The sequence below is a fragment of the Mytilus trossulus genome, chromosome 7 (assembly GCF_036588685.1).
Source record: "Mytilus trossulus isolate FHL-02 chromosome 7, PNRI_Mtr1.1.1.hap1, whole genome shotgun sequence".
NCBI classification, from domain to species: domain Eukaryota; kingdom Metazoa; phylum Mollusca; class Bivalvia; order Mytilida; family Mytilidae; genus Mytilus; species Mytilus trossulus.
In genome coordinates this window covers 49,481,642-49,509,053 of record NC_086379.1, presented here as the reverse complement: position 1 = coordinate 49,509,053, position 27,412 = coordinate 49,481,642, and the positions used below count along the sequence as shown (strand labels likewise).

Sequence of the window (27,412 nt, the reverse complement as noted above, 5' to 3'; positions counted from 1 at the left end):
TGTTTAGGGGCTAGCTGAAGGACACCCCCGGGTTCTCGCTGAATTGAAGACCAGTTGTTGACCTTTTGCTGTTGTCTGCTCTATGGTCGGGTTGTTGTCTCTTTGGCACATTTCTCTTTTTTATTTTATTACCAAAACTATATACCGGAATTGAACATAGAGAAAAAAAATATTGACCCGATGAAAACAAAACAAAATATAGCAATGGCAGAGTATAAAAAAAATCAACACAATTTTATCAACTTCTTGTAAGAAACCTAAAGGTCATTTTCAGGAACGGGGGAAGGACACTACGACGGAGGGACAAGGTACATTGTATGTTGTTTTCTTGTCCAAAAAGAGTTTGAAATGTTTTAAACAAACTCTATAGTATATAAACCAACAACTTAAAATATAAATTTAATATCATACGCAACTATGTACCAAAAAAATACACTTCTTAAAAGTTGTAACCTTGAAACGAGAAGTCAATTATATATTTTTTTCAAAATTCATCAAGGAAAAACATCAACTCTCACAAGATATCTAGAAGCGGAGAAGTCCGTCGATGACAAATAGATGTGATATTTTCCTTCCACTTTAACAATCACTATGTGATTTTCGCTCCAGAAATTGAATATGTACATCAACTAAGGTGAAGTTCGGTGAAAAAACACCAAGTTGGTCGTGTTCACAAGTGTGATACGGACGGACGGACAGTCTTGAAAGTAATTATTTTTTACAAATTTTGAAAAATTTCATAAAACTTATTACACCAACGATCATTACTAGCATGCGGCAAATATTTGATGAAGACTCACATAATCATTAAATTGAAGGAATGCATACTGATTGCTGTATATTTATTTTTATCATTCAACATGAAATTTCTTCTAAATACATACAAAATAAGAAGATTATATGATAGAGATATATATATATATATATATTTATTTATTTGGTTAAGATATATTCTGAAGCTATATATAGTTAACTCAGTAAATAACCGCCAATCCAATATGTTACGCAATGAGAATCGGGATGTATTTTTGTCTTTGAGACGACCCATCCATTTTACCTGTAAACTGTAGGTGTCATTAGTCGGTGTCGAGAGATATTGAAAAGGTTTATTAAGAATACATTCAGTATTAATCCAAAAATGTAGGTTGTATTAAATGATTTACAGAAAATGCGGTTTGAATATGATACCTGTATCTTTCTCTAATTATAGAATCTTGCTGATGTTGATTCATATACATTTTATATTATTTCATGGATTGTGTGCCCTTGTTTAATACTAACAAAAGATGTAGCACCTCCCGAAACGAAAGCGGACTATTTTATCAGTTGTTGTTAGATAAGGGAAAAACAAGTATCGATTCAAGCCTGAGTTGAGGAGCAGGTAAATAGTTGGATCTACTACCAGCATTACATTTTAAAGTTGATTTTCGAGGTACTTTGATAACCTTTGTACATGTGTTCATGTCGTTGTTGAATTATCATTCTCATCTGCTGTTTTTTGTCCGAAGAAATGATCATATGTATTTTCCCTTCCTTCTTCCTTTCTTTTGTGACTTCCGGTGTCGTAAATATTATCCACGGCATGGCTATAAATGTTAAACTCTAACTCTTTGAGACGATTATTTCCCGCATGGTCGTAATCTCTTTCCTCAGGTAAAGCAAATTTACTTTCATCGTCAATATTGTTCTCAGGCTTTGCAAATTCATAATCTGAACGCGTGGTACATGTAGGCAAAGTTTTTCTATTGTAACCTGTGGCATAGGGGTCTAATATCATATAACTGTCTGTTGTTCCAGTACCACCGTCTCTAGTCTCATTTAATAATGCTTCAGCTGTCTGATCCACAATCGAGTAATTGTGGTCGCTTAGAGTTGAATTGTCCGGTAAAGTTGTATCCCGACGCACTGCATATGTAGTACTGCTTTTTTTGACATTATTTTGTATTTGATTGGAATGATTAGCGGTTAGTGGAAAAGCTAAATCGTGACTTCCAATATAGTCATACTCTCTGGAATTCTTTCTTCTGGTTTCTCTTGGTTTAGACTTGAATGAATGCCTTTAATATATATTTTGCATATAAGTTATTTTGATTTCTGGCAAAAATGAACTAGATAAAAAGTTATTCATGCTTGTATAAACCATCAACTTAAAAAAAAATTATTGCTCTAGGTCTAATGGCTTTCCTGTTAAACGTATATTACTTGTAATGTTATGAAAATATGCAAACGTAATACATATACATTCTTTTATACCGCTTAAGTTAGAATAAAATATTCATTGGCAATATGAAGGACATAATTATCATTTATAAACTATCCAGGTATAAACGGGTACAACTTAATGAAGCACTTGACATGCCCAAATAGATATATTTCGGAGTAATCGTGCATGCATAATTATAATTCTACAAGCTTGATTTGTTTTAAACATCATAGGCAATCTGCTGTAATTTCGTAAAACATTTCAAGAAGTACATTTAAAACTTAAAGAGTACAATTTTAAATAAACCTACCGTATAATGAGAACAACAATCACAATAATAACACATGCTAGTAATAAACCACCAAGAACCAAGCCTACAACTAAACCTGCAAAATAAGTAAAGTAAAAAAACATTTACGACATAGCCTGTATCGGTTTGCGGCAAAATGGGAATATTATATTTCAAAATGTGTTCACAGTGCAGAACAAAATCTGAATTCTTGTCAGTATAAAAAAACTGATGTAGCAATTGTGTATACATTTTGAATACCGTCATATCACATAATTAAGCTTCGTTTAGGTAACTTGACGTCTTTTCTAATTACATGCCAACTTAAACTATGGGATAATGCATGTGGGAGGTACTTGTCTTTTTTTTTGGCCGTGTTGTTGCCAATTGTCATTCGAACTATGATGTGTTCCCTTTGTATATTAGTTCTATTTACTATCAGATAATCTGATGTTCACAAGTAAGACATAGTACGTATAGCGAAAAACAGTGTTTATCTGTTGTTATTGAATCTCTTGTTACAGTGGTACCATTTACTGGAAAGACATTAATGCTTGCGATATCAATAAATCGGCTTTAAAATATTGCTATCATTGTACCGAAAACTACACTTGAGTATTACGAAATTCCCCCTAAATGGCTTTATAGTTTAAGCTTGCATGTCAAGAAACCTCGCAAAACTGCGAAATACTGATGAAGCATGACAGAGAATAATCGGTTTTATACTTTCATACAAAATAATATTTAGCACAATACGTAAGTGGACAAAAAGAAACGAAGACCATTTTGCAATGACCATTCATGTAAGACTAAGAAGATGTGGTATGATTGTCAATTGAACTACTCTCCGTCAGGAACCAAAAGACGTAGAAATTAATAATTATTAGTCGCTGTACGGACTACAAAAATGAACAAGATCAATACGGCGTACTAAGCTATATTAGGCCCAGATATGACTACTGTTAAACGATTCAAACGACTATATAACATTTAACGGCATGAGTAATGCATAAAACAATTAATAAAAATCAAAATTATAAGCATCAATAAATGAAAACCATTGATTTGAATTTGATTTGTCATTAAATGCACAAAATATATGTTTTTGTTTATACATTACTCATACTAGACGTTTAATTCGGGGGCTTTAAACAGTCGGAAAAACGACATTAGGACGGGACATAAATATACTTTCACATCTCGCACAACAAAACAATACTGTTTAATTTGCAATAGTACAAGGGCCATTGTTTAACATCTGGTTATACCATAAAATTGAGAATGGAAATGGGGAATGTGTCAAAGAGACAACAACCCGACCAAATAAAAAACAACAGCAGAAGGTCACCAACAGGTCTTCAATGTAGCGAGAAATTCCCGCACCCGGAGGCGTCCTTCAGCTGGCCCCTAAACAAATATATACTAGTTCAGTGATAATGAACGCCATACTAATTTCCAAATTGTTCACAAGAAACTAATATAAAAATAATACAAGACTAACAAAGGCCAGAGGCTCCTGACTTGGGACAGGCTCAAAAATGCGGCGGGGTTAAACATACTTGTACATGTAGTCTTATTGTTAAAAATACTGGTTGATACAATTATATACTTGAACAGATCTTATAAAACCTAGAATTTTAAGTTCATTTCCTTATTACTTACTTTGTTTGAAATTAATCAAATAGATAAAAGGGATACAACTCTTGAGTATGATCTCATTGTGTACGCTGTCATGTTAAAACCACATGATAGAACCAGGCTACGTTTTTTTTTATTGCGTTAATCTATTCCAATTGACATTTTATAGTATGCCTTTCCATGGTATGATGTAATACTATTGTTTCAGAAAAGGGAGAAGGTTTGGAACCATTAAAACGTATAATCTCGCTGCAATTATTTGCACCTGTCCTAAGTCAGGAATCTGATGTTCAGTAGTGGTCGTCTGTTTATGTTGTTCATAAGTGATTCTCGTTTCTCGTTTTTATATAGATTATATCGTTGGTTTTCCCGTTTAAATAGCTTTACACTAGTAATTTTTGAGGTCCTTTATAGCTTGCTGTTCGGTTTTAGCCTAGGCTACATGTTGAAGACCGTACCTTGACCTATAATGGTTTACATTTATAAATTGTGACTTGGATGGAAAGATGTCTCCATGGCACTCATTACATATATTTCTACATCTATATATGTTAATAAATACATTTGATGTATTAACTGTCTTCTGATTGGTTAATATAATTAGCTTTATTTTCAATGTTATCAATTTTTAAGGAGACACGCCCACTCTAACGTTATATATTCATACGCAAGCATCTGTACGTTGTTATTCGTATACAAATACATTTTTGTCTTGAGCCTTATTTTTGATAGAAATTTATTTATAATGAATGGCAGTATTTTATTTTGAAATTACTGAACCATAAAATTAATTTTTGATAGAAATTTATTTATAATGAATGGCAGTATTTTATTTTGAAATTATTGAACCATAAAATTAATTTTTGACTCTTCACATTTAAGATATTCCGCCTCGCGGATTATTCAATGTGAAGAGTCAAAATTAATTTTATGGTTCAATAAATTCAAAATAGATAACAGCCATTCATTAAGTATATAATAGTTAGCAATTTAAAATTTTCTCTTTTCACAAATACTTTTTTTTAATCGATACAATGACATACAATTAATACTACATGTTTTTCACCAATTACATGCGAATTATTATATTCAAATTGTGTATGATAAATAAAGGCACAGTATTATACCGCTGTTCAAAACTCGTAAATCCATGGACAAAAAAACAAAATCGGGGTAACAAACTAAAACCGAGCAAAACGCATTAAATATAAGAGGAGAATAACGACACAACACCGAAACGCAACACACACAGAAACGGACCAAGCATCAGACAAAATCCCACGAGAACAACAAACATAACATGTATGAACATTGCGTATACAAATTCACCCTTTCCGAGAAGTTTGGTCCCATTTAAACATTCATTACAGATTTAACAAAAGTCAATATTTCCGAATTTTTTGCAAATCCATGCAAGAAAAAAACCCAAAATGATATGGATGTCATATGATTTTTAGAAAATAATGAGTTTTAATGATGTAATATTGATGGGTTTTTTTCTTCAAAAATATTTTTTTTAAGCCATGTACATTCAATTAACAGATGTTTTGTTCGGTTATATATGTTGATGTAAGCCTCGTCTCAAATGAGTTAAATACATATTTATTTCTTAAGATAAAAGATTTTGTAGATTTTGTAGTACCATGATCGGATGCGCTTGCAATTGATGCTTTTTTATTCAAAATTCATTCAATTTTATCTAGAGTTTTAGCTGTTTCGTTGTTTTCACCGTTGAACGCATAGTTACACAAATGTTCAATGCATACGTACTTAAAACTAAATAAATGTCAAAAACTGCTATACAAAATGCATACAATGTATATGTGTGTTGTAAACTGTAAGAATTTCCATCTTGCAGATTGTACAAGGTTTTAATATGATTCAACATATTTTTGAAGGGGACAGCGCACATTGCATATCTTTCCTATTGTTGACTTAACGTTTTTTTATTGTTTTTGTGACACATCTACGCTACAGTCTGATATTTTTGTTTACTGTGCATATTACTATATTTCAATGGCATGATTTATTCATTGTTGGGTTGCTGTTTACTTGAAATAACACAAACGGATCTCACCATGAGCAATGCATCGCATAGATAGTCTAATCAAGTTCCCGTAAAACATGTTATTGAGGTTCAATTCATGACATTTAAAATCACGTTAGAGAAAGTTAGAAAAAACAATCAATTGTAAACATTGCTGTGTGCAACGACAAGAAACCAAATCAAAGTAATTGTAGAAGTTAGTTTCATACCTATATTGCACTCGATGTTGTTTATAAAGATAACATTGTGAACTGGGGCGCTCAGCTTCTTGTATAAATGACTATTAAAATTAAGTGTATCAACAAATATTCCGCTGGTTATTTTAGTGGAAAGAGAAGTTAGTTTCATACCTATATTGCACTCGATGTTGTTAATAAAGATGTCGTCAACTGCAATTGCACTTTTGTATCCATTACCGCGAGTTGCCCTAAATATAATTCGATATGGTCCTATATCATCCAATGACAACGACTGAAAGTGCCATTTGTTTCCTTGATTGGCGGATTTTTTCCACAACTCTTTGGATTGTTGACCATTAAATTAAAATATTTTCAAGGTATTAATATGTTTCCCATACATGTGGTACCAAAATGTCAAAATCTGCTTTGGACACTGATTTATCACACCAGACTGTAGATGAGTTACATCGTTTTCTTTCGATGGACTTTGAGATTTAGTGTAAAAGTAGTAACCATTTTCTAAAATAAATTGTTACGCGTATAAAGGCGATTAAAGATACCTAGATTGGCAAATATGAATCAATGTTAAGTTTAAAAATATTCAAAAAATGCAAGGGATGCACATAAAGGGCCATTTCGGTATAAATTGTTACTTATGACAAGTGTATTCCGACTGAATATCTAGGATTGCACCAACAAATAACATGTCTTACATGTCTTATATATATATATATATAAAAAACAACATGCAGTACGATTGCCAATAAGACAACTCTCAACAAGAGACAAAATTGACACAGAAATTAACTATAGGTCATCGTATGGTCTTCAACAATAAGCAAAGCCCATGCCGCATATTCAGCTTTAAAAGGCCCCGAAATGAAAATGTAAATCAATTCAAACGAGAAAACTAGCGGCATCAATTGTATAAAATAATTGAAAGAAAACATATATGTTACAAGAAAATTGGTACCGTAAATTTTATTACTACCACTGGGTCGATGCCTCTGCTGTTGGACTATTAGTTCCCGAGGGTATCACCAGTCCAGTAACCAGTACGTGGGTACTAGCATAAAACTACGGAATTTGTGTTATTAAAATTTGCTGTTACAAAATGATAGAAATTATTATAAATTAAGGAATGTATCTCCCTCATGCAAAGCTCTGATTCCTTTCGCGGATTTGGGTATATTTTTAGGACCTTTTGGATTATAGCTCTTCATCTTTAATATAAGCTTTGGATTTCAAATATGTTGGCCATGAGCATCACTGAAGAGACATGTATTGTCGAAATGCGCATCTGATGCAAGAAAATTGGTACCGTAAATTTTATTACACATAAACTAACAACAACCACTTATAGTAACGATTGTATTGTAACGATGATAGTCCGTCGGAAGGGGACGATAAATGGCTGACCTGTGTTAAGAGAGAGCCATATCTCTTGCACGTTAAAGACACCCTTGTAGATTTCGAAAAAGAGTAGGCTAATGCCGCTACAAGGCAGCACTCGCACCCGCAAAGTGGAAAGGGTTTAATATAAGTTGCAAAACTTGTTTCCCAATCCACTCTAAATAAATATGTTTAAACTAAACATTGGTATAACAGTACAACATAAGACCGAACTGTAAAAATCAGTTGAAAAAGGCTGAACTCATCAGATTGACAAAAATCAAGTGGACGTGACGGGTACTTGTACATCCCAACATCAAAAATGACACTAAGAATAAATCTGAGAGTACTCGCTTGGTCTTCATTCCCCTCAATTTCTATTGATAATTTTAGTTTTACTTTTTATTACATACCAATTCTAAATAATGCTTAACGTTCCGGAGCACCTGTGATCACTCCCTGTTTTTGGTTGGGTTTGTCTGTTTGTCTTTTTTATTTTTTAAATATGACGTTGTCAGTTTACTTTCGATCTATGAGTTTGACTGTCCTTCTGATATCTTCCACCCCTCTTTCATGCATATATTCGTTAGAAGGCACGAAATCGAGTATAACCACAAGGTTTATAGTTGTACAATATATTTATAAGTGTATTAGTCTAATGCAAATAATTGTCATAAAATATTTATTAAAGAAGGGCAAAAGATACCATAGGGACATTCAAACTGATATAACTGTAACAGTAGTTTCCCCCTTAAAGTATAGCCATACACAAACTTTCAGAACAGATAGAGCGCATCTTTTCTTTACATGTATGAACCGTGTAAGGTCTCATGTCATGCAAAATACATAGTGAGAGTTATATAAACTAAATGCTCTAAGAAATATCCGTAGATTGAAACAAATAATTAACAAATGCACAGTAAACAGAACTTAAAAATATTCTTCCTTAAAAATTGCAAAACAATATTTAAGTAAACGTAAGGCATGATGCTGTGACGCAATTCATATTTTTAGTAGATATGAATTTGAATATGTATAGTTTTAGGTTATTCAAGGCAAAATATATCAACCATTAGAATTCAAGGTTTTGATTTTACATGTAATTCCATTTGAATGCTTCTCGGCAGTTTTTTGTTTATTTGTTACTTTTTGTTTTTCTTTTAATATATTTTTTACATTGCAACTTTACCAGATGCAGTTGTGTGATCTTTGTCTGGTCCTGTAGATGAATGACGACCAATTCCGCGTTGACGTTTCCACTTGTATCTATCCAAACCATTGACCAACCAACCGCACTTTCCACTTTCAAAAGTACAACTACTATTAGCAAGTCCTGTGAAAGATATATTTTTCAAACTTCAAAACAAATAAAAAGTTATACATGTGGTACAATTTTATGTTCAATATATATATACTTCTGATTTAGCAGATTACATTGAAATACAATTGATGAGATATTGTTACAAGTAGTTGTTCAAACGGCTTTACCAAACTTCTAATATGTATGCCGTCATGTCAATGGTATCAGTCACAGTTACACAGTTCTAATCAAATATATGTATGAGGTCATATAACGTGACACCATCTACCTCGGATGTATTATATAATGTAATGTTTCTGTACAAACATTTGTGAAATCTCTAAACTTTATAGATTCATTAACTTTATTCGGTTGATTTGCAAAGAAAACATCAAAAATCTAAATATCATTAAAAGATTTCAATGCAAAATTCATACAGCAGTAAGTAAACAGTTAGCAAGCAGAGAATACTTTTCCCGTTTATACATCCTGCAGTTGTGATTTCGTGTTATGGTACGTTTGTTTCTTCAAGTTCTTGTCTCTTAATTTAGTTATGTGCTTTGTTTATATGCCGTCCTGTGTTTCTTTTTACATATTTGTTTGTTTTGAAGTCATAAGGAGTATAACACAACAGTGGTTGCTGTACCCCTAATTTTGATATTTAAATCTACTATTTCTGTTTGTTTTGTTCACACATCGTTATCAATATAATGGAATTGTATGCGACTGTCATACAAGTGAGAGGTTTACCTAGCTACAAAACCAGGTAAAACTAACCATTTTCTACATAGGAGAATGCCTGCACAAGTTCAGGAGTATGACAGATGTTACTCATTCGTTTAAGTGTTTAAGTTTTTACATTGTATAATTGCCATTTGTGATCCGTAGTAGATATATATATATATTCTTACATTGGTACCAGTGGATTATCGGATTTATCCGATCGAGATAGTTAAATTATCAATTTTAAAGTCCGAGCCGCCTCGGCGAGGACTTTAAAATTTATTATTTAACTATTGAGATTGGATAAATCCGATAATTCACGAGTAACTATGTAAGAATTTGTTTCTCTAATGATTAAAACATACATTTTCTTTTTTTGTTAACCGAAAATCCCCTTCGAGTACCTTTCCAATTGCACGAAGTTGTCAATTTCATTAACACCTGTAATAGCATAAATTAATTCATTCCTGTTAGCTAAAAAGGTCATGACCCTTAAAATCATCCAATGATCTTCTAAGATCACTGCAAACCACACGTTGATTAATTTTTTTTATGCAATGGGTTCGGAAAGGGATAAATTTACATAGAATTAGAGAAATATATATATATATAGAGAATAATACATGGCAAAATCCGTATCATATGTCGTATCATCCCGAGACATCAATATCAGCCCAAGGGCCTTTAGGCCCGAGGGATGATATTGGTCGAGGGTGATACGGCATGTGATACGGATTTTGCCATGTATTATACGCTTTATCATATGTTTCAACAGAAGAGTATTATATGAACTGTTTTCTGATTCATAACACTGGGTTACCTTCAGATCTACTTTTGTCTTGTTTCAATGGCCTTAAAAAAGAACTGCTCAATTACTAATCCGAAGCACCTTGGTTACCTTACAATTTACGTGCTGTTGTTTTAAAAATAGTTTGTTTATTTTTGTATTTTTTATAGTTGCATTTAGTGTGCCAAAAAATAAGAATTTTTTTTGACGTTCTTGACGTCACATACAATATGAAAACGACGTTCGTGACGTCACATACCAAACAATGACGTCATAAAAAAAATTTGAGGAAAATTTTTCAAAAGCAAAAAAAAAAAAAAAACTGACTTTATGTAAAAAAAAAAAAAAAAAAAAAAAAAGTAGGGGTGTGATAAAGGGAAGGGGTGCGATAAAGGGTATGCGATAAAGGGTAGGGGTGTGATAAAGGGTATGCGATAAAGGGTGCGCATCAAAGTTGCGCGATATGGATTAAACAGCAGGCTATTTATCACATATGCAAAACTACTGTATTTACTACTAAACATATGATAAATATATTTATCATATATTTAGTACAAAATACAGCTATTTTGTGTATCTAATAAAGGTTCTTTTTTCCAGTCTGTATCACCTACCCTGTATCGCATACCCCGTATCGCATGGCTAAACCCGTATCGCATACCCCGTATCGTATGGTAAAACCCGTATCGCATACCTTTTTTTTTTTTTTTTTTTTTTTTAAACTCAAGTCAGTTCTTTTGGTTTTTTTTTGCTTTTAAAAGAATTTTTTTTCTATTAAAAAAAAAAAAATTAAAAAAAAATTAAAAATATTAAAAAAAAATAAAATTGTTTTTTCTAAAAATAGGTCAATTTTTTGAATGACATCATTGTTTGGTATGTAACGTCACGAACATCAAGTTTTCATATTGTATGTGACGTCACGAACATCAAGTTTTTACAACAATTTTTTTGGCACACTAAATGCAACTATAAAAAATACAAAACACTCAATAATACAATAATAAACAAAGTATTTTCAAAACAACAGATTGTAAGGTAACCTAGGTGCTTCGTATAAATAATTGAGCAGTTATTTTAAAGCTTTGAAACAAGACAAAAGCAGAACTGAAGGTAACCCAGTGCTATGGATCAGAAAACAGTTCATATAATATAAAACTCTTCTGTTGAAATATATGATAAAGCGTATAATACATGGCAAAATCCGTATCACATGCGGTATCACCCTCGACCAATATCATCCCTCGGGCCTAAAGGCCCTCGGGCTGATATTGATGTCTCGGGATGATACGACATATGATACGGATTTTGCCATGTATTATTCTCTATTTATTATATATTTAGTACAAAATACAGCTATTTTGTATATCTAATAAAGGTTCGTTTTTCCAGTCTGTATCACCTACCCTGTATCGCATACCCCGTATCGCATAGCTAAACCCGTATCGCATGGTAAAACCCGTATCGCATACCTTTTTTTTTTTTTTTTTTTTTTTTATGTAGTCATTTATTTTTTGGGTTTTTTTTGCTTAAGAAAAAATTTCCTCAAAATAGGTAAATTTTTTAATGACGTCATTGTTTGGTATGTAACGTCACGAACATCAAGTTTTCATATTGTATGTGACGTCACGAACATCAAGTTTTCACACAAAATGCGACTATAAAAAATACAAAACACTCCAATAAATACAATAATAAACAAAATACTTTTAAAACAACAGCACGCAAATTGTAAGGTAACCCAGGTGCTTCGTATAAATAATTGAGCAGTTATTTTTAAGGCTTTGACACAAGAAGGTTACAAAATAGAAAGAAAAGATAGAAACGCTATTAATTATGGCGGAGGTGTAATTGCGTACATACGAAATAGTGTATGTCATCAGAGAAGAGTCGATTTAGAAATAAGTAGTATTGAATCTTTATGGATTGAAATTAAATTTCCAAACACAAACTCTATTTTAATAGGCATTTTTTATCGTCCACCAAGCTCATTTCAATCTTGGATTGATTCAGCTGAAAAAGAAATAGATAAAGCTTCTGCAGAAAATAAAGAAATTATACTCTTAGGAGATTTTAATATAAACTATTCACAAATAAATCATACAGTTGTCGGAAATCAAAAATGGAAGGACTGTATTAATTTGTATGGTTTACAACAAATTGTACATAAACCGACAAGAGTAACAAATAAATGTGAAACTACCATAGACCATATATATACGACCGATGTAGACCATATTATAGAAGTAAATGTGCCTAGTTATGCTGTCAGTGATCATTATCCTGTTTGTGTAACAAGAAAACTTAACCCAAAAATATCAAAAATGGAGCACTTGTCCATAGAATATAGATCATTTAAACAATTTGATAAAAATAAATTTATTGAAAATTTAACAAATACTCCTTTTCATCTTATTGAATCGATTGGAGATGTTGATGAAGCAGCTAATTATTGGTACAATCTATTTCTAAGCACTCTAGAGAAACATGCTCCTAAGAAAATTAAAAGGGTAAAAAATATCCAACAACCAGAGTGGTGGACTTCTGATATAAATAGCGCTAGACACCAAAGAGATCATTTTCACAGAATTAATGATATATGTAATTATAAGATTTGGCGTAATAAGGTTACATTTTTAGTAGAACAGGCAAAGAAAAAGTATTTTCAAAATGCTATTTCAAATTGTAAAGATAGTAAAACTATTTGGAAGTATGTCAAAAGTCTTAATCCTAAAAAAATACATAATAATATCACGCATTTAGAATATAAAAATAATGTAATTCAAAATGATGTTGATATAGCAAATACATTTAATTTGCATTTCACAAATATTGCTGAAGATTTAGTTGATAACAAATTATGTAATAGTGATGATAGTGCCAATTTTGATGCACTCAATAAATTTGTAAAATCAAAGTTACAAAGGGGTAGTGAAAAATTCATTATACCAGAAATGAGTATTTTAGATGTAAATATGTATTTAAAAAAACTTGACAAGTCGAAAGCAACTGGTTTAGATGATGTCGGACCAAATATTTTGAGTATGTGCAGCGATGTCATAGCACCAGCTTTGACATATATATTTAATCTAAGTATCAAATGTGGTAAATTTCCAAGTATTTTTAAAACTGCAAGAGTATGCCCAATTTTTAAAAGTGGCGATGCCTGTAATCCTGATAATTATAGACCAATAGCAGTTTTGCCTTGTCTCTCTAAAATCATAGAACGACATATAGCTAATAGTTTGTATATATTTTTGAATAGCTATGACCTTCTTAATACTACACAGTCAGGTTTCAGACCTAAGCATTCGTGTACTACTGCACTTACTAAATTAGTAGATGAATGGTTAGCAAATATAGATAATGGAGAGATAAACGGAGTTATATTTTTAGATTTAAAGAAAGCTTTTGATCTGGTTAATCATATAATTTTATTGAAAAAACTTGAATATTATAATGTTTCAAATAGTACACTAGACTGGTTTAAGTCATACTTGTCTGACCGAAGCCAACAAGTTAAGGTCAATAACGTCATGTCTAATACTAAATGCATAAAAACTGGTGTACCACAAGGTTCTATCCTGGGCCCTCTGTTATTTATTTTATATATCAATGATTTACCACTTAATATAGAACATTCATTAATAGATTTATATGCAGATGATTCTACATTACATTGTAGAGGTAATGATGTAATTCAGATAGCTTCTAACCTTCAAAATGATATTCATGTTATTGAAAACTGGTGTTTGCAAAATTGTATGAAATTAAATGCCAAAAAGTGTAAATCAATGATTATTGGTTCAAAACAAAGGCTTTGTTTAACTGGAAACAGTTTAGATATAAATATTTCAAATGAACAAATAGAAAATGTAGATTGTGAAAAACTACTTGGTTTATATATTGACAAAAACTTAAATTGGAATCAGCAAATAGATAAAATGTCAATTACTATATCAAATAGAATCAACTTATTACAAAAGATAAGAAAATATTTACCTATGCATATACGTATTATCTATTTTAATGCTTATATTCTGCCATTATTTGATTATTGTTGCAATATATGGGGAAGTTGTTGTGAAAGTAAAATAAATAAACTTAATAAATTATTAAAGAAATCTGCTAGGGTTATAGTAGAAGCTGACATAATGACATCATCCAGTTTATTGTTTAAAAGTTTACACTGGTTAAATGTGGAAAAACGAATTCAATACCAAAAGGCAATACTTGTATTTAAATCAGTTAATGGCATGGTTCCTAACTATTTAGAAGAAAATTTTCATTTTACCAATAATCAAAACTATAACTTACGTTCAGCTGATGAAAAACTATTAAATCTTCCAAAACCAAAAACAAATTTTTTAAAGAAAACATTTACATATTCAGGTTCTCAAATATGGAACAGTTTACCAAATGAAATCAAAATGAGTGATACACTTGTATCTTTTAAAACAAAATGTTACAAATTTTTCATCAATTGTGCAAATTAATATGCATTTTCATTATTATTTCAATACAATTGTATATTGTGTATAATATAACTTTATTATACTGTTTGTATTTATAAAGATGTTATTATTATTTTGAGGACTCTCAGGAAGATTAGTTTTAACTAATGGGATCATCCTCTTAAAATAAAGATTATTTATTTATTTTTATTTATTTAAGACAAAAGCAGAACTGAAGGTAACCCAGTGCTATGGATCAGAAAACAGTTCATATAATATACTACTCTTCTGTTGAAATATATGATAAAGCGTATAATACATGGCAAATCCGTATCACCCTCGACCAATATCATCCCTCGGCCCCAAAGGCCCTTGGGCTGATATTGATGTCTCGGGATGATACGACATATGATACGGATTTTGCCATGTATTATTCTCTATATATATATCTATAAGTTACTTTTTTTCACGAAAGCAAATTTACAGATCTAACATTGTTGGGTTGATGTTTATACGAGTTGTATATATATTATGTACACAGCCATGTATCACCATCATTGATGGCGATCCGATGGATACAACCAAAAATTTGCGAAAGCAAATTTACAGATCTAACATTGTTGGGTTGATGTTTAGACGAGTTGTATATACATTATGTACACAGCCATGTATCACCATCATTGATGGCGATCCGATGGATACATCTTTTGTAGGGTTGTCACTGACTCAGACGTACTTATGAATATAATTATTTTCTGTGACTGTATCTTACATTAATTTGTAGGATCCTTTACTATAGATAATTTAGCTGATCTGTAACAATAACATCTTCATGCCTTATATATCATGTACTGTAGTACGCCGCTAGATAAAAACTGACGTGGAAAGGTAACATATGGCCACCGAAAGCTCTTTTTTTGAGAGCCCAGGTGGTCGTGTGGTCTAGCGGGACGGCTGCAGTGCAGGCGATTTGGTGTCACGATATCACAGTAGCATGGGTTCGAATCCCGGCGAGGGAAGAACCAAAAATTTGCGAAAGCAAATTTACAGATCTAACATTGTTGGGTTGATGTTAAGACGAGTTGTATATATATATATATATACATATAACTCTTCTAAACAGCAACCCAACAATGTTAGATATGTAAATTTGCTTTTTGACAGATCTAACATTGTTGGGTTGATGTTTAGACGAGTTGTATATATATATATATTGTTGAGTTGATGTTTAGAAGAGTTGTATGTATATATATATATATATACAACTCGTCTAAACATCAACCCAACAATGTTAGATCTGTAAATTTGCTTTCGCAAATTTTTGGTTCTTCCCTCGCCGGGATTCGAACCCATGCTACTGTGATATCGTGACACCAAATCGCCTGCACTGCAGCCGTCCCGCTAGACCACACGACCACCTTGGCTCTCAAAAAAGAGCTTTCGGTGGCCAAATTAATGTAAGATACAGTCCCAGAAAATAATTATATTCATAAGTACGTCTGAGTCAGTGACATCCCTACAACAGATGTATCCATCGGATCGCCATCAATGATGGTGATACATGGCTGTGTACATAATGTATATACAACTCGTCTAAACATCAACCCAACAATGTTAGATCTGTAAATTTGCTTTCGCAAATTTTTAGTTGTATCCATCGGATCGCCATCAATTATGGGGATACATGGCTGTGTACATAATGTATATACAACTCTTCTAAACATCAACCCAACAATGTTAGATCTGTAAATTTGCTTTCGCAAATTTTTGGTTCTTCCCTCGCCGGGATTCGAACCCATGCTACTGTATATATATATATATATATATATAAGTACGTCTGAGTCAGTGACAACCCTACAACAGATGTATCCATCGGATCGCCATCAATGATGGTGATACATGGCTGTGTACATAATGTATATACAACTCGTCTAAACATCAACCCAACAATGTTAGATCTGTAAATTTGCCTTCGCAAATTTTTGGTTCTTCCCTCGCCGGGATTCGAACCCATGCTTCTGTGATATCGTGACACCAAATCGCCTGCACTGCAGCCGTCCCGCTAGACCACACGACCACCTGGGCTCTCAAAAAAAGAGCTTTCGGTGGCCATATGTTACCTTTCCACGTCAGTTTTAATCTAGCGGCGTACTACAGTACATGATATATAAGGCATGACGATGTTATTGTTACAGATCAGCTAAATTATCTATAGTAAAGGATCCTACAAATTAATGTAAGATACAGTCACAGAAAATAATTATATTCATAAGTACGTCTGAGTCAGTGACAACCCTACAACAGATGTATCCATCGGATCGCCATCAATGATGGTGATACATGGCTGTGTACATAATGTATATACAACTCGTCTAAACATCAACCCAACAATGTTAGATCTGTAAATTTGCTTTCGCAAATTTTTGGTTCTTCCCTCGCCGGGATTCGAACCCATGCTTCTGTGATATCGTGACACCAAATCGCCTGCACTGCAGCCGTCCCGCTAGACCACACGACCACCTGGGCTCTCAAAAAAAGAGCTTTCGGTGGCCATATGTTACCTTTCCACGTCAGTTTTAATCTAGCGGCGTACTACAGTACATGATATATAAGTATGGAACGCCAACACTGTCTTGCTATGACCATTTTCATTATATGATGTGCTTTTACCTTTATATGCTGTGCTTTTACCTTTATATGCTGTGCTTTTACCTTTTTATGATGTGCACTTGTCATTATATGATGTGCAAAACCCTTTATATGATGTGCAAATATCCTTATATGATGTTCAAATATCCTTATATTATGTGCAAACGTTATTATATTATGTGCAAACATACTTATATGATGTGTATATATACTTATATGATGTGCAAATATACTTATATGATGTGCAAATATACTTATATGATGTGCAAACATTCTTATATGATGTGCAAACATTATTATATGATGTGCAAATATTATTATATGATGTGCAAATGTACTTATATTATGTGCAAATATCCTTATATGATGTGCAAATATACTTATATGATGTGAAAAGATCCTTATATGGTGTGTACATATCATTATATGATGTGCAGTTACCCTTATATTACGTGGAAACATCTTTATATGATGTGATTGTGTCATTATATTATGTGCTTGTAATCTTATATTATGTGGTTAGGTTTACTTCATTATATGATGTCAAACGTCATTATATGATGTCGAAACGTTATTATATGATGTGCTTTCATCGTCGATATGGTCAATGAACATGATTACGATTAGAATGATTACTGTCTACGTCATATCTGATTCCGATCTGCTTCTGTAAACTATTAACCCGGCTCAAATATGTGTCAATCGCTAGCGATAGTGCAATTTATAGGGAAAATGAGACAAAGCAATTTAACAAAATCAATGTTTTAAAAATTTCGGTTGAAGATTAAGATCAGTTAATACAGGAGCTAGTTGAAGAAATTCCCGGCTGTGGAGAAAATGATTGAACCAATCTTTTTTCCACAGAAAACGCTAATTATGTGAGAAAATACCACAACAATTTCGAAGACTGCAAGCTTAGTCGACGTAGTGCCCACGAAATGCGAAATGGCTATGTGGGTGATTATAACAAAAGAAAAGTGGTATCTTTGCTAATGAGACAACTCTCCACAACAGACCAAATGACACAGAAATTAATAACTATAGGTCACCAAACGGTTTTCAACAATGAGCACATATTGGCATATACAGATTGTTTATTTTCAACTTATTTTAATGGAGATTTTTTAAATGCTAATAAAATTCTGAAATATGAGTTCTCTTGAACTGAATTTTAATGTGCGTATTGTTATGCGTTTACTTTTCTACATTGGTTAAAAGTATAGGGGGAGGGTTGAGATCTCACAAACATGGTTAACCCCGCCGCATTTTTGCGCCTGTCCCAAGTCCGGAGCCTCTGGCCTTTGTTAGTCTTGTATTATTTTGATTTAAGTTTCTTGTGTACAATTTGGAAATTAGTATGGCGTTCATTATCACTGAACTAGTATATATTTGTTTAGGGGCCAGCTGAAGGACGCCTCCGGGTGCGGGAATTTCTCGCTACATTGAAGACCTGTTGGTGACCTTCTGCTGTTGTTTTTTTTGTTTGGTCGGGTTGTTGTCTCTTTGACACATTCCCCATTTCCATTCTCAATGTTAGTATGTCAACAGATTTGGAGTAGCGTCAACGATTTCTGAGATATGAAGGGTTGATTCCTTACGAAGTGTTTTAGATTATTTTTTTCGTCCGATTAGAACGGATTTTACCGTTGTGGTTCTTACTTTGATCCTTTTCGGTAATGGCAACGGATTTTACGTAGACGATACAGTTATTGAGTTAAAAGGGAGAAAAAAACACTGAAAATCACACTTTGCCACACTTTTTCCAATTTAGGGTATTTAATATTTTTATTTTCCAACCGAGATGAATGGGGTGACGCCCGTCTTTTGCATTTTGTTTCTCTTTTTCGTCTCTTTAAAAAAATAGAATTAAAAACATTAGGTTTGTCATTACTGTGTCCACTTTATTACTGTGTCATCACTCTTTGTTTCAACACTTGCCCGCTCGCTGGCATCTCCTTGTATCATCGGTACAGCGGATATAGGTACTAACCAAGGGGTCGTGATTGATTTTTCTTCTGACACGGTACGAAAATCTTTGTACTGTTAACATTATATCTATATGTACTTCAATCTTAAAATATTTGTTGTTTTAAGAAATGATTTAGTGGTAGGTTATTGATTAGAGAAGTCTCACTATTTGCCCAAAACAAGAATCCTTACTAAAAACATGTGCAAATACTTGTCAAAGAGTTTGGCGCTCGTCTCATCCGATAGGATTCTATATTCATTGCATCTCTTTTTCTGATAGAAGGCCACTGTTGGCGTTGAAATATTTTGTACATATGTTATTTTTCGATATTTTATTCCGACAAGAAGCGTTGTGTATAGCTGACCACATGAATCCTTCTGTACGGTGCATAGTTAAATAAATGTACGGTATATAGCTTTTCACGCTTCGAAGTACCTATAAAGCTATATCCGCTGTACCGATGATACACGGTAGTAATTATAATTCGGAATACTTTGCTTGCTTGTGACAATGGTGTTCGACAAGGAGAAAACGTATCACCTCTCCTATTCTATTTACTTTTGATTGACTAAAATAATTTCTTAGTGACTAATAATATCACAGGACTAAACAGAACTATACCAGAAGATCTGGAAAGAAAATGAAAAATATATCTTAAGTGTTTTGTTAAATTGTTTGCAGATGACACGGTGTTGAACTTGTTGGCTGAAACAGCACAGGACCTGCAGACTCAACTCAATGCTTTCCATGATTATTGTAAGGCTTGGAACTTGAAAGGAAAGTTGACAAAATTAAAGTCTTAGTGGGGTTTGTTTTGGACGGAAGCCAAAAAATCTTCGATTTTCTCACAATTATACTAACATTGAGATGATAAAACAATATAACTATATGGGAATTGTTGTTACTAAAACGGGAAATTTTAATATGACAAAAAATATTTATCCGATAAGACTTTAAGCCATGTACGAAAACTTGAAAACAGGAAGGGTGTGTAAGATTTCTGTAAAATGTCAACTTCAGCTTGTTCGTTTATAAAAAAATATATATAAACACGTGCGTTTGTCCACCAGCTGGCTCAGTAATTTTGAAACCTGTCTCTCTCTCTTCTTTTGTATAGTAAACTGTAAATAGTTATTATTTTTATCTCTGTACACTGATGTCATACATTGACTTTGTGATACTAAATATATAGATTTAGAGGCCATAAGTATACCGGTATGGATGATTGATTGACTGTTATTTAGCGCCACTTTCAACACTTTCATGCTATTTCGTGGCGGTGAGTTTATATTGGTGGAGAGAGCAGAAGTGCCCGGAGAGGTGGAGAGAGCAGAAGTGCCCGGAGAGACCCCCTGACCTTCCGAAGGAAGAATTGTATATCACCTTACCCGGACACATTTTTCTGATTCCGAGCCGACCAGCTTTTTATCTTAATCCTTAATCCCGCGTGCTTATATAATTAGCTTGGAAGCAACATGTAAATATGAATTTTAATGTCTTTGGTTTTGACCCGGCCGAGGTTCGAACCCACGACCTCTCTCTCTTGAGGCGAACATGCTACGACGAAAGTACCACCACTAGCTATATAGACATGCAGTAACCCGCAATATAAAAGGTTTCGTGGGAAACCGCTCATATACTAGTATTCACCTCTTGACTAAATTAAACAGGGCTAACGTGCCGACCATTGATATTTTTTATGTGAAGGGGGGGAGTTGTTTTGTAAATGTTGGATTCTAAATTTTTTGAAAGAGATTTTGTCTATTTCAGAAGGGAAGCGAAATAGTTTGTTTCCATTTAAGATGAAAAAAAATAAAACAATGATGAAACTTAAAAAAAAGATAAACCATGTTTTTTTTGTTTATATTTAATTTCGAACAAGGAAATACACGTGCTCCTTCCCTCAAACTAGAGTCGGTGTCTAACACATTTATTTATTAATATATAATGTATAGATTATCTGTTTAAGCTTTGGATACAAGGATTTGACAACACGTCATTTTATTTTCTGTCCTTGTATATATTACATCAGCCAATGACATTTCAGCCTTTAAATTTTTGAGGGTGTGTATCAATCCAACAAAACCATAGGATTGAGCGTTTTTAATCTGCTGTCTAAATGAACTTAAAACACTGCATTTATTTATTTTTTACTGAGACCTGTTGTTCTCTTACAGATGGAGAGTGGTGTTTTGAATTTTTCAAAGTGAAGATTTACGGCAACGGCTTTTAAATTTTGCGTTTATCCTGGAAACATAATATATTTAAAAAAAAAAAAACAACCAAATAGTGCAATGTGTCTGAATATACTCTATAGTAAAGGTACTTTTTGGGCTGTTTTGGCTTTTCAGAGTTTTGTTGTTTTATTGGCTATTATCTTGATAACTAATAATAGAGAAACCTTTTCTTGCAAGGTATAGACAAGAACATATATAATCAAAGTACTGAAGTATGAAAGTTGTTTGCGACTTTTCATTTTTTAACAATTCAGGTGAGCAAAACGAGGCGTAAAGATTGATGCCTACGGTTGACGAAGAATTCGGCATAACATTATACCGCGGCAATTTATAACTTTATACAATTAAATGCCAGTTTTCCTATCCCCTCTTGTTTTTTTGGTTACAAATGACCGGTTCCTTATATGAGCAATTACTCTATCAGAGTCCGTTTTATTCCCAACTGTTTGTGTCTATCTTAAGAATATATAAAGAGAAACTCGAACAGCTAAAGAAATCAGAAAGGCAATATTTACTTAAATGAAAATACTAAACTTTGTGTATTATCTTCTTATAGAAAAATTACTAACGTTAGGTATACCGAAATTGACAAATATAATGCCTTCCCTCGTTAAAACGATCATAGAGCATGACATAAAAGAATTGTTTATTAAATTTGATGACCTTAACCGTATTGTAGACTCCGTATGTTTATTATTAAAGACTTGCGATTTAAACAAAACTTTGCAATTCATTTATATTTTTACAATTTTCCAACAATACCAGATGTGATTTTTCGCATCTTAAAACGAGATATTAACATGCCAAGGTTTATCTCAAAGCTCAACCATTTTCCAAACGGTAGCAACAGATTTGATCCTAATTAGTAGTAACGGTTACTCCGCAGAAGCAGATCGGAATCAGTTATGACGTAGACAGTAATCATTCTAATCGTAATCATGTTCATTGACCATAACGACGATGAAAGCACATCATATAATGACGTTTCGACATCACATAATGAAGTAAATAAAACCACATAATATAAGATTACAAGCACATAATATAATGACACAAACACATCATATAAAGATGTTTGCACATAACATAAGGGAAACTGCACATCATATAATGATATGTACACATCATATAAGTATATTTGCACAGCATATAAGTATATTTGCACATCATATAAGGATCTTTCAACATAATATAAGTATATTTTCACATCAAATAAGAATGTTTGCACATCATATAAGTACATTTGCACATCATATAAGTATATTTGCACATCATATAAGTATATATGTGCATCATATAAGTATGTTTGCACGTCATATAAGTATGTTTGCACATCATATAATGATGTTTGCACACCATATAATGATGTTTGCACATCATCAAATGATGTTTGCACATTAAAAAAGGATATTTGCACATCATATAAAGGTGTTTGCACATCATATGATGACAAGTGCACATCATATAAAGGTAAATGCACATCATATAAAGGTAAATGCACAACAAATAAAGGTAAATGCACAACATGTAATGAAAAATGGGCATAATAAGACATTGTTGGCGTTCCATATATAAGGCATGACGATGTTATTGTTACAGATCAGCTAAATTATCTATAGTAAAGGATCCTACAAATTAATGTAAGATACAGTCACAGAAAATAATTATATTCATAAGTACGTCTGAGTCAGTGACAACCCTACAACAGATGTATCCATCGGATCGCCATCAATGATGGTGATACATGGCTGTGTACAAAATGTATATACAACTCGTCTAAACATCAACCCAACAATGTTAGATCTGTAAATTTGCTTTCGAAAATTTTTGGTTCTTCCCTCGCCGGGATTCGAACCCATGCTTCTGTGATATCGTGACACCAAATCGCCTGCACTGCAGCCGTCCCGCTAGACCACACGACCACCTGGGCTCTCAAAAAAAGAGCTTTCGGTGGCCATATGTTACCTTTCCACGTCAGTTTTAATCTAGCGGCGTACTACAGTACATGATATATAAGGCATGACGATGTTATTGTTACAGATCAGCTAAATTATCTATAGTAAAGGATCCTTCAAATTAATGTAAGATACAGTCACAGAAAATAATTATATTTGATGTTTAGACGAGTTGTATATACATTATGTACACAGCCATGTATCACCATCATTGATGGCGATCCGATGGATACATCTGTTGTAGGGTTGTCACTGACTCAGACGTACTTATGAATATAATTATTTTCTGTGACTGTATCTTACATTAATTTGTTATATACAAATGAGGGTGCTTTTTATATGGCCTTCCAAATACCGTTTCGATCCCTAACATCACTGAAGAGACATTTATTGTCGAAATCCGGATATGGTGTACTAAAGAAATATTGACACCGAATGTTTGTGGCACAACATCCTGTCCACAAGTAAACATTTTTTTTTTTTTTTTTTTTTTTTTTTTTTTTTTTTTTTTTCTGTGACGTATTCAATTTATAATAAGATCCATTTTGTTACAACCTGTGATCAATTTTATTTGGCAATCGCCAATGGCAGTCAGCAGGGTTAAAGAACATCAGTTGTTCGACCTGTTAGTCAAATGCGTTTTGTTTAAATATACTTTTTCACTCTTTTGGTCTTTTGGAAAATGTTGTTTGTGCTGTTTTTAGACCCTTCTACAACGAAATTTGTTTGACATGCACACGTATAAAAATTGCGGTTTTTATCCAACGCAGTCATAGGTTTGAACGTAGTTTTCAATTTAAACTCGTATATATATATATATATATATAAACAAATGAATACGAATATCCAGCGCATGCATTATTATGATATTGTATGATGATAAGTGTTGTTCTTTTTCCTTTTATTAAGATTATGAATAAAACATATAATACACATGTTATCAGGTGCATAAACGTTTTACCTATTACATATAGCTATATAAAATGCATAAATTTTAAAGGCTGAATAAGTTGAGGAAGTAGATTTTCTAATTTCATCTTCTCCATATTTAAAACATTCAGATAATAAAGCAAATAAGTTCAACTGAATACCAATTGTATGATCAGAAAACACTTTTCGCTAAAGGAAAAAAAAACTGTGATATAGAACAAAACGTTGTCTTGTTTTAAACATCAGAAAAGGACATTTTGCTATCAGCAGTCACTTCGGTTCAATTTGGACAGCATAGAATCCCAATTTCCATTATGTACAGTAACATGCAGTTTTAAATAAATTCTACATGTAGCCCGTAAGAAAATGCAATAGAAGAAACTAAGTAGAATGAATGAGATTAACATCAATTTAAAAAGTACTCATATAACTGTCTTTATGATATGGATATCAACAACAGTCCTTTCCGTTAGTTATATTCATGTAGTATTATGAATGCCGCCGTAAATCATAAAAGAAATACCTAAACCGTTTCTAGCTAACAATTGGTTTTAAGGCAACTGTGTTTATTTCCGAGGCAAAGGACATATCTACAACAGTACCTTCATATATTTCTTGCACATAATTCGGATTATAGGTTTTATAAACTTTTCAGGTGAATGACGACATTTAGTTGCTATGCATAGATAGAACATTGCCTAGATTACCACAAAACACTGAAAAACCTGATTGTTTTGGTAAAAAACATATCAAAGAAGCACTTACCCAATATTGTATTTACATTGATCAATACAAGTATGAGCAGCTCCAATGTTAACAACATCATAAAGTTTCTTGCTCGTTTCATCATTTATTATTATAAAATATTATAAGTAAGGATGTAATCATTTAGGTCAGTATAAGTATACTTGCATTGATGTTTTCCGTATTTTTATATTATATAATATGGAAAATACTTGTGCATGTTTTTTATAAGTATAAAGTTATATTGAACTCATATTAGACATGTTACGAAAAGGTATATTCTCGACGCTGATGTTGACAAATTAGACTTTAAATTAAGGGACGGTGTCAAAACATAGATTTTTATTTAAACAAGGTAAAATTTAATCTTGTGCGTCTTGGTAAATTCAAATCACATTTGTCTAGAACATCATATGTAACATCCTATGATGGTGATTGCGTTTGTGATATCATTTCTTGCTATCATAAGACATAAAACGTGTATTCGTGCAGGAGTGGATGGGCTAGAAAAATGGGGGGGGGGGCTGAGAGTTATACAAGTTCATTCGATATTAGATTGAGAAAATATACATATTAAGCTAAATTGGTTTTATTGTTGTATTACAGTTCCTGAAAAAGTTCTTTCTTTCGCTCCACTAATCATACACCAAGCTCTATAGTCTGGTTGATTTTTCTCTCTCGGGTGTCTTCAAAAGCTTCCAATGACTTAGCGTGTTCGACATATATCCGACAATCTGATATAGAAAATTTATTTGTTTACATTTTCTTCTTTCTACTCGTGATTAAGCTTCCAAGTTGGTGGCGTCTGTAGGGGTAAACATTTTCTAAGAACACATATGACATCCAGTAGCTAACGACCACCACTGAACTACAGGCCCCTGACTTAGGACAGGTTAATGAAAAATATTGCGGGCTTTAACATTTTTGTTATATATTTCCTGCCTTTTTATCGCCCTTTTCTATCCGGACTTTTTATTAGTTTATTCAGCCTTGTTTGACATGAATTGTCATCAGTCCTATTTTGTGTGAAGTTTCACATTCTGCCATTTTTTTAATCTCGAAACTCCTGTCCTGCCTTTTACAAATTGAATCCTTGCCCCCTCCCCCTCCCCCTCCCTGAAAAAGGTAACTCCGTAGAGAAGTAAATGGTACACATCCAACAGATTTGATATAAAAATGCCATAAATATTTTTATAGAATCCCTTGCATTGTATCTTAAAAAGAGAAAAGACCCATCGATCATCGGTGTTAATTTTACTATCGTCATTTTTTAATGAAACGGTTGGAGAATTTCCACAAAACGTTTCAGGAATTTATAAAATACAAAATATCTGCATACAGTGGTGTTAAGGTGTAAATGCAAAGTCATTATGCTATCATGTATTTGAAACGCTGCAGGGATGTTCAACCGGTGAGTAGTGAGTCATATATTACATAAACCTCTTACTGTTCTGAACATGCATGAAATAGTTGCCACTGGATGTACAGCAACCAAAAATCAATAAATCACAAACCCCTTATAAAGAAAATACAAATTGAGCTGTAACTGTTCAAATTAAGACAAAGTTGTAATGAAAAAAAGGAAAACAATACATGTATTCGAAGCTATATGATCGCGAGTAAATTTCCTAAAACTATAATGCAATATGTGTCAAGTTGAAATTGTAAAACAAAATCCTGTTTAAGGTGTTTTAGAATAGTAAAAAATAGGTGGTAAACAAGTGGATCGAAATGCATACACTCCTTTGTTTGCTTTTCATAACTTTATAAAAATTACCGTAAGAAACTTATTTCTTATTTTCCGCGAAACTAGGTCATACATGTTATCACTTTTTGTATACTTGCTTGTTATGCGGAATGATTTTCTATAAATACATTATAATAACCTTATTCAGAAACGAGTAGGTATAAAATAGATT

General features: G+C 32.7%; 2 protein-coding genes across 2 annotated transcripts; both read right to left on the bottom strand.

Moving 5' to 3' along the window:
- Positions 1-945: 945 nt before the first annotated feature.
- On the bottom strand, positions 946-3,616 carry LOC134726485 (uncharacterized). Its single transcript, XM_063590891.1, has 3 exons — positions 3,613-3,616; positions 2,514-2,589; positions 946-2,057 (listed from the first exon to the last, which is right to left on the bottom strand). Exons 1-3 carry the CDS (start codon positions 3,614-3,616, stop codon positions 1,460-1,462), a joined length of 678 nt encoding a protein of 225 aa, XP_063446961.1. The 3' UTR covers positions 946-1,459.
- A 2,929-nt stretch (positions 3,617-6,545) lies between these two features.
- Positions 6,546-25,587, bottom strand: LOC134725218 (MAM domain-containing protein 2-like). Its single transcript, XM_063588864.1, has 3 exons — positions 25,515-25,587; positions 8,938-9,081; positions 6,546-6,875 (listed from the first exon to the last, which is right to left on the bottom strand). Exons 1-3 carry the CDS (start codon positions 25,573-25,575, stop codon positions 6,718-6,720), a joined length of 363 nt encoding a protein of 120 aa, XP_063444934.1. The 5' UTR covers positions 25,576-25,587; the 3' UTR covers positions 6,546-6,717.
- Between the last annotated feature and the right edge of the window lie 1,825 nt (positions 25,588-27,412).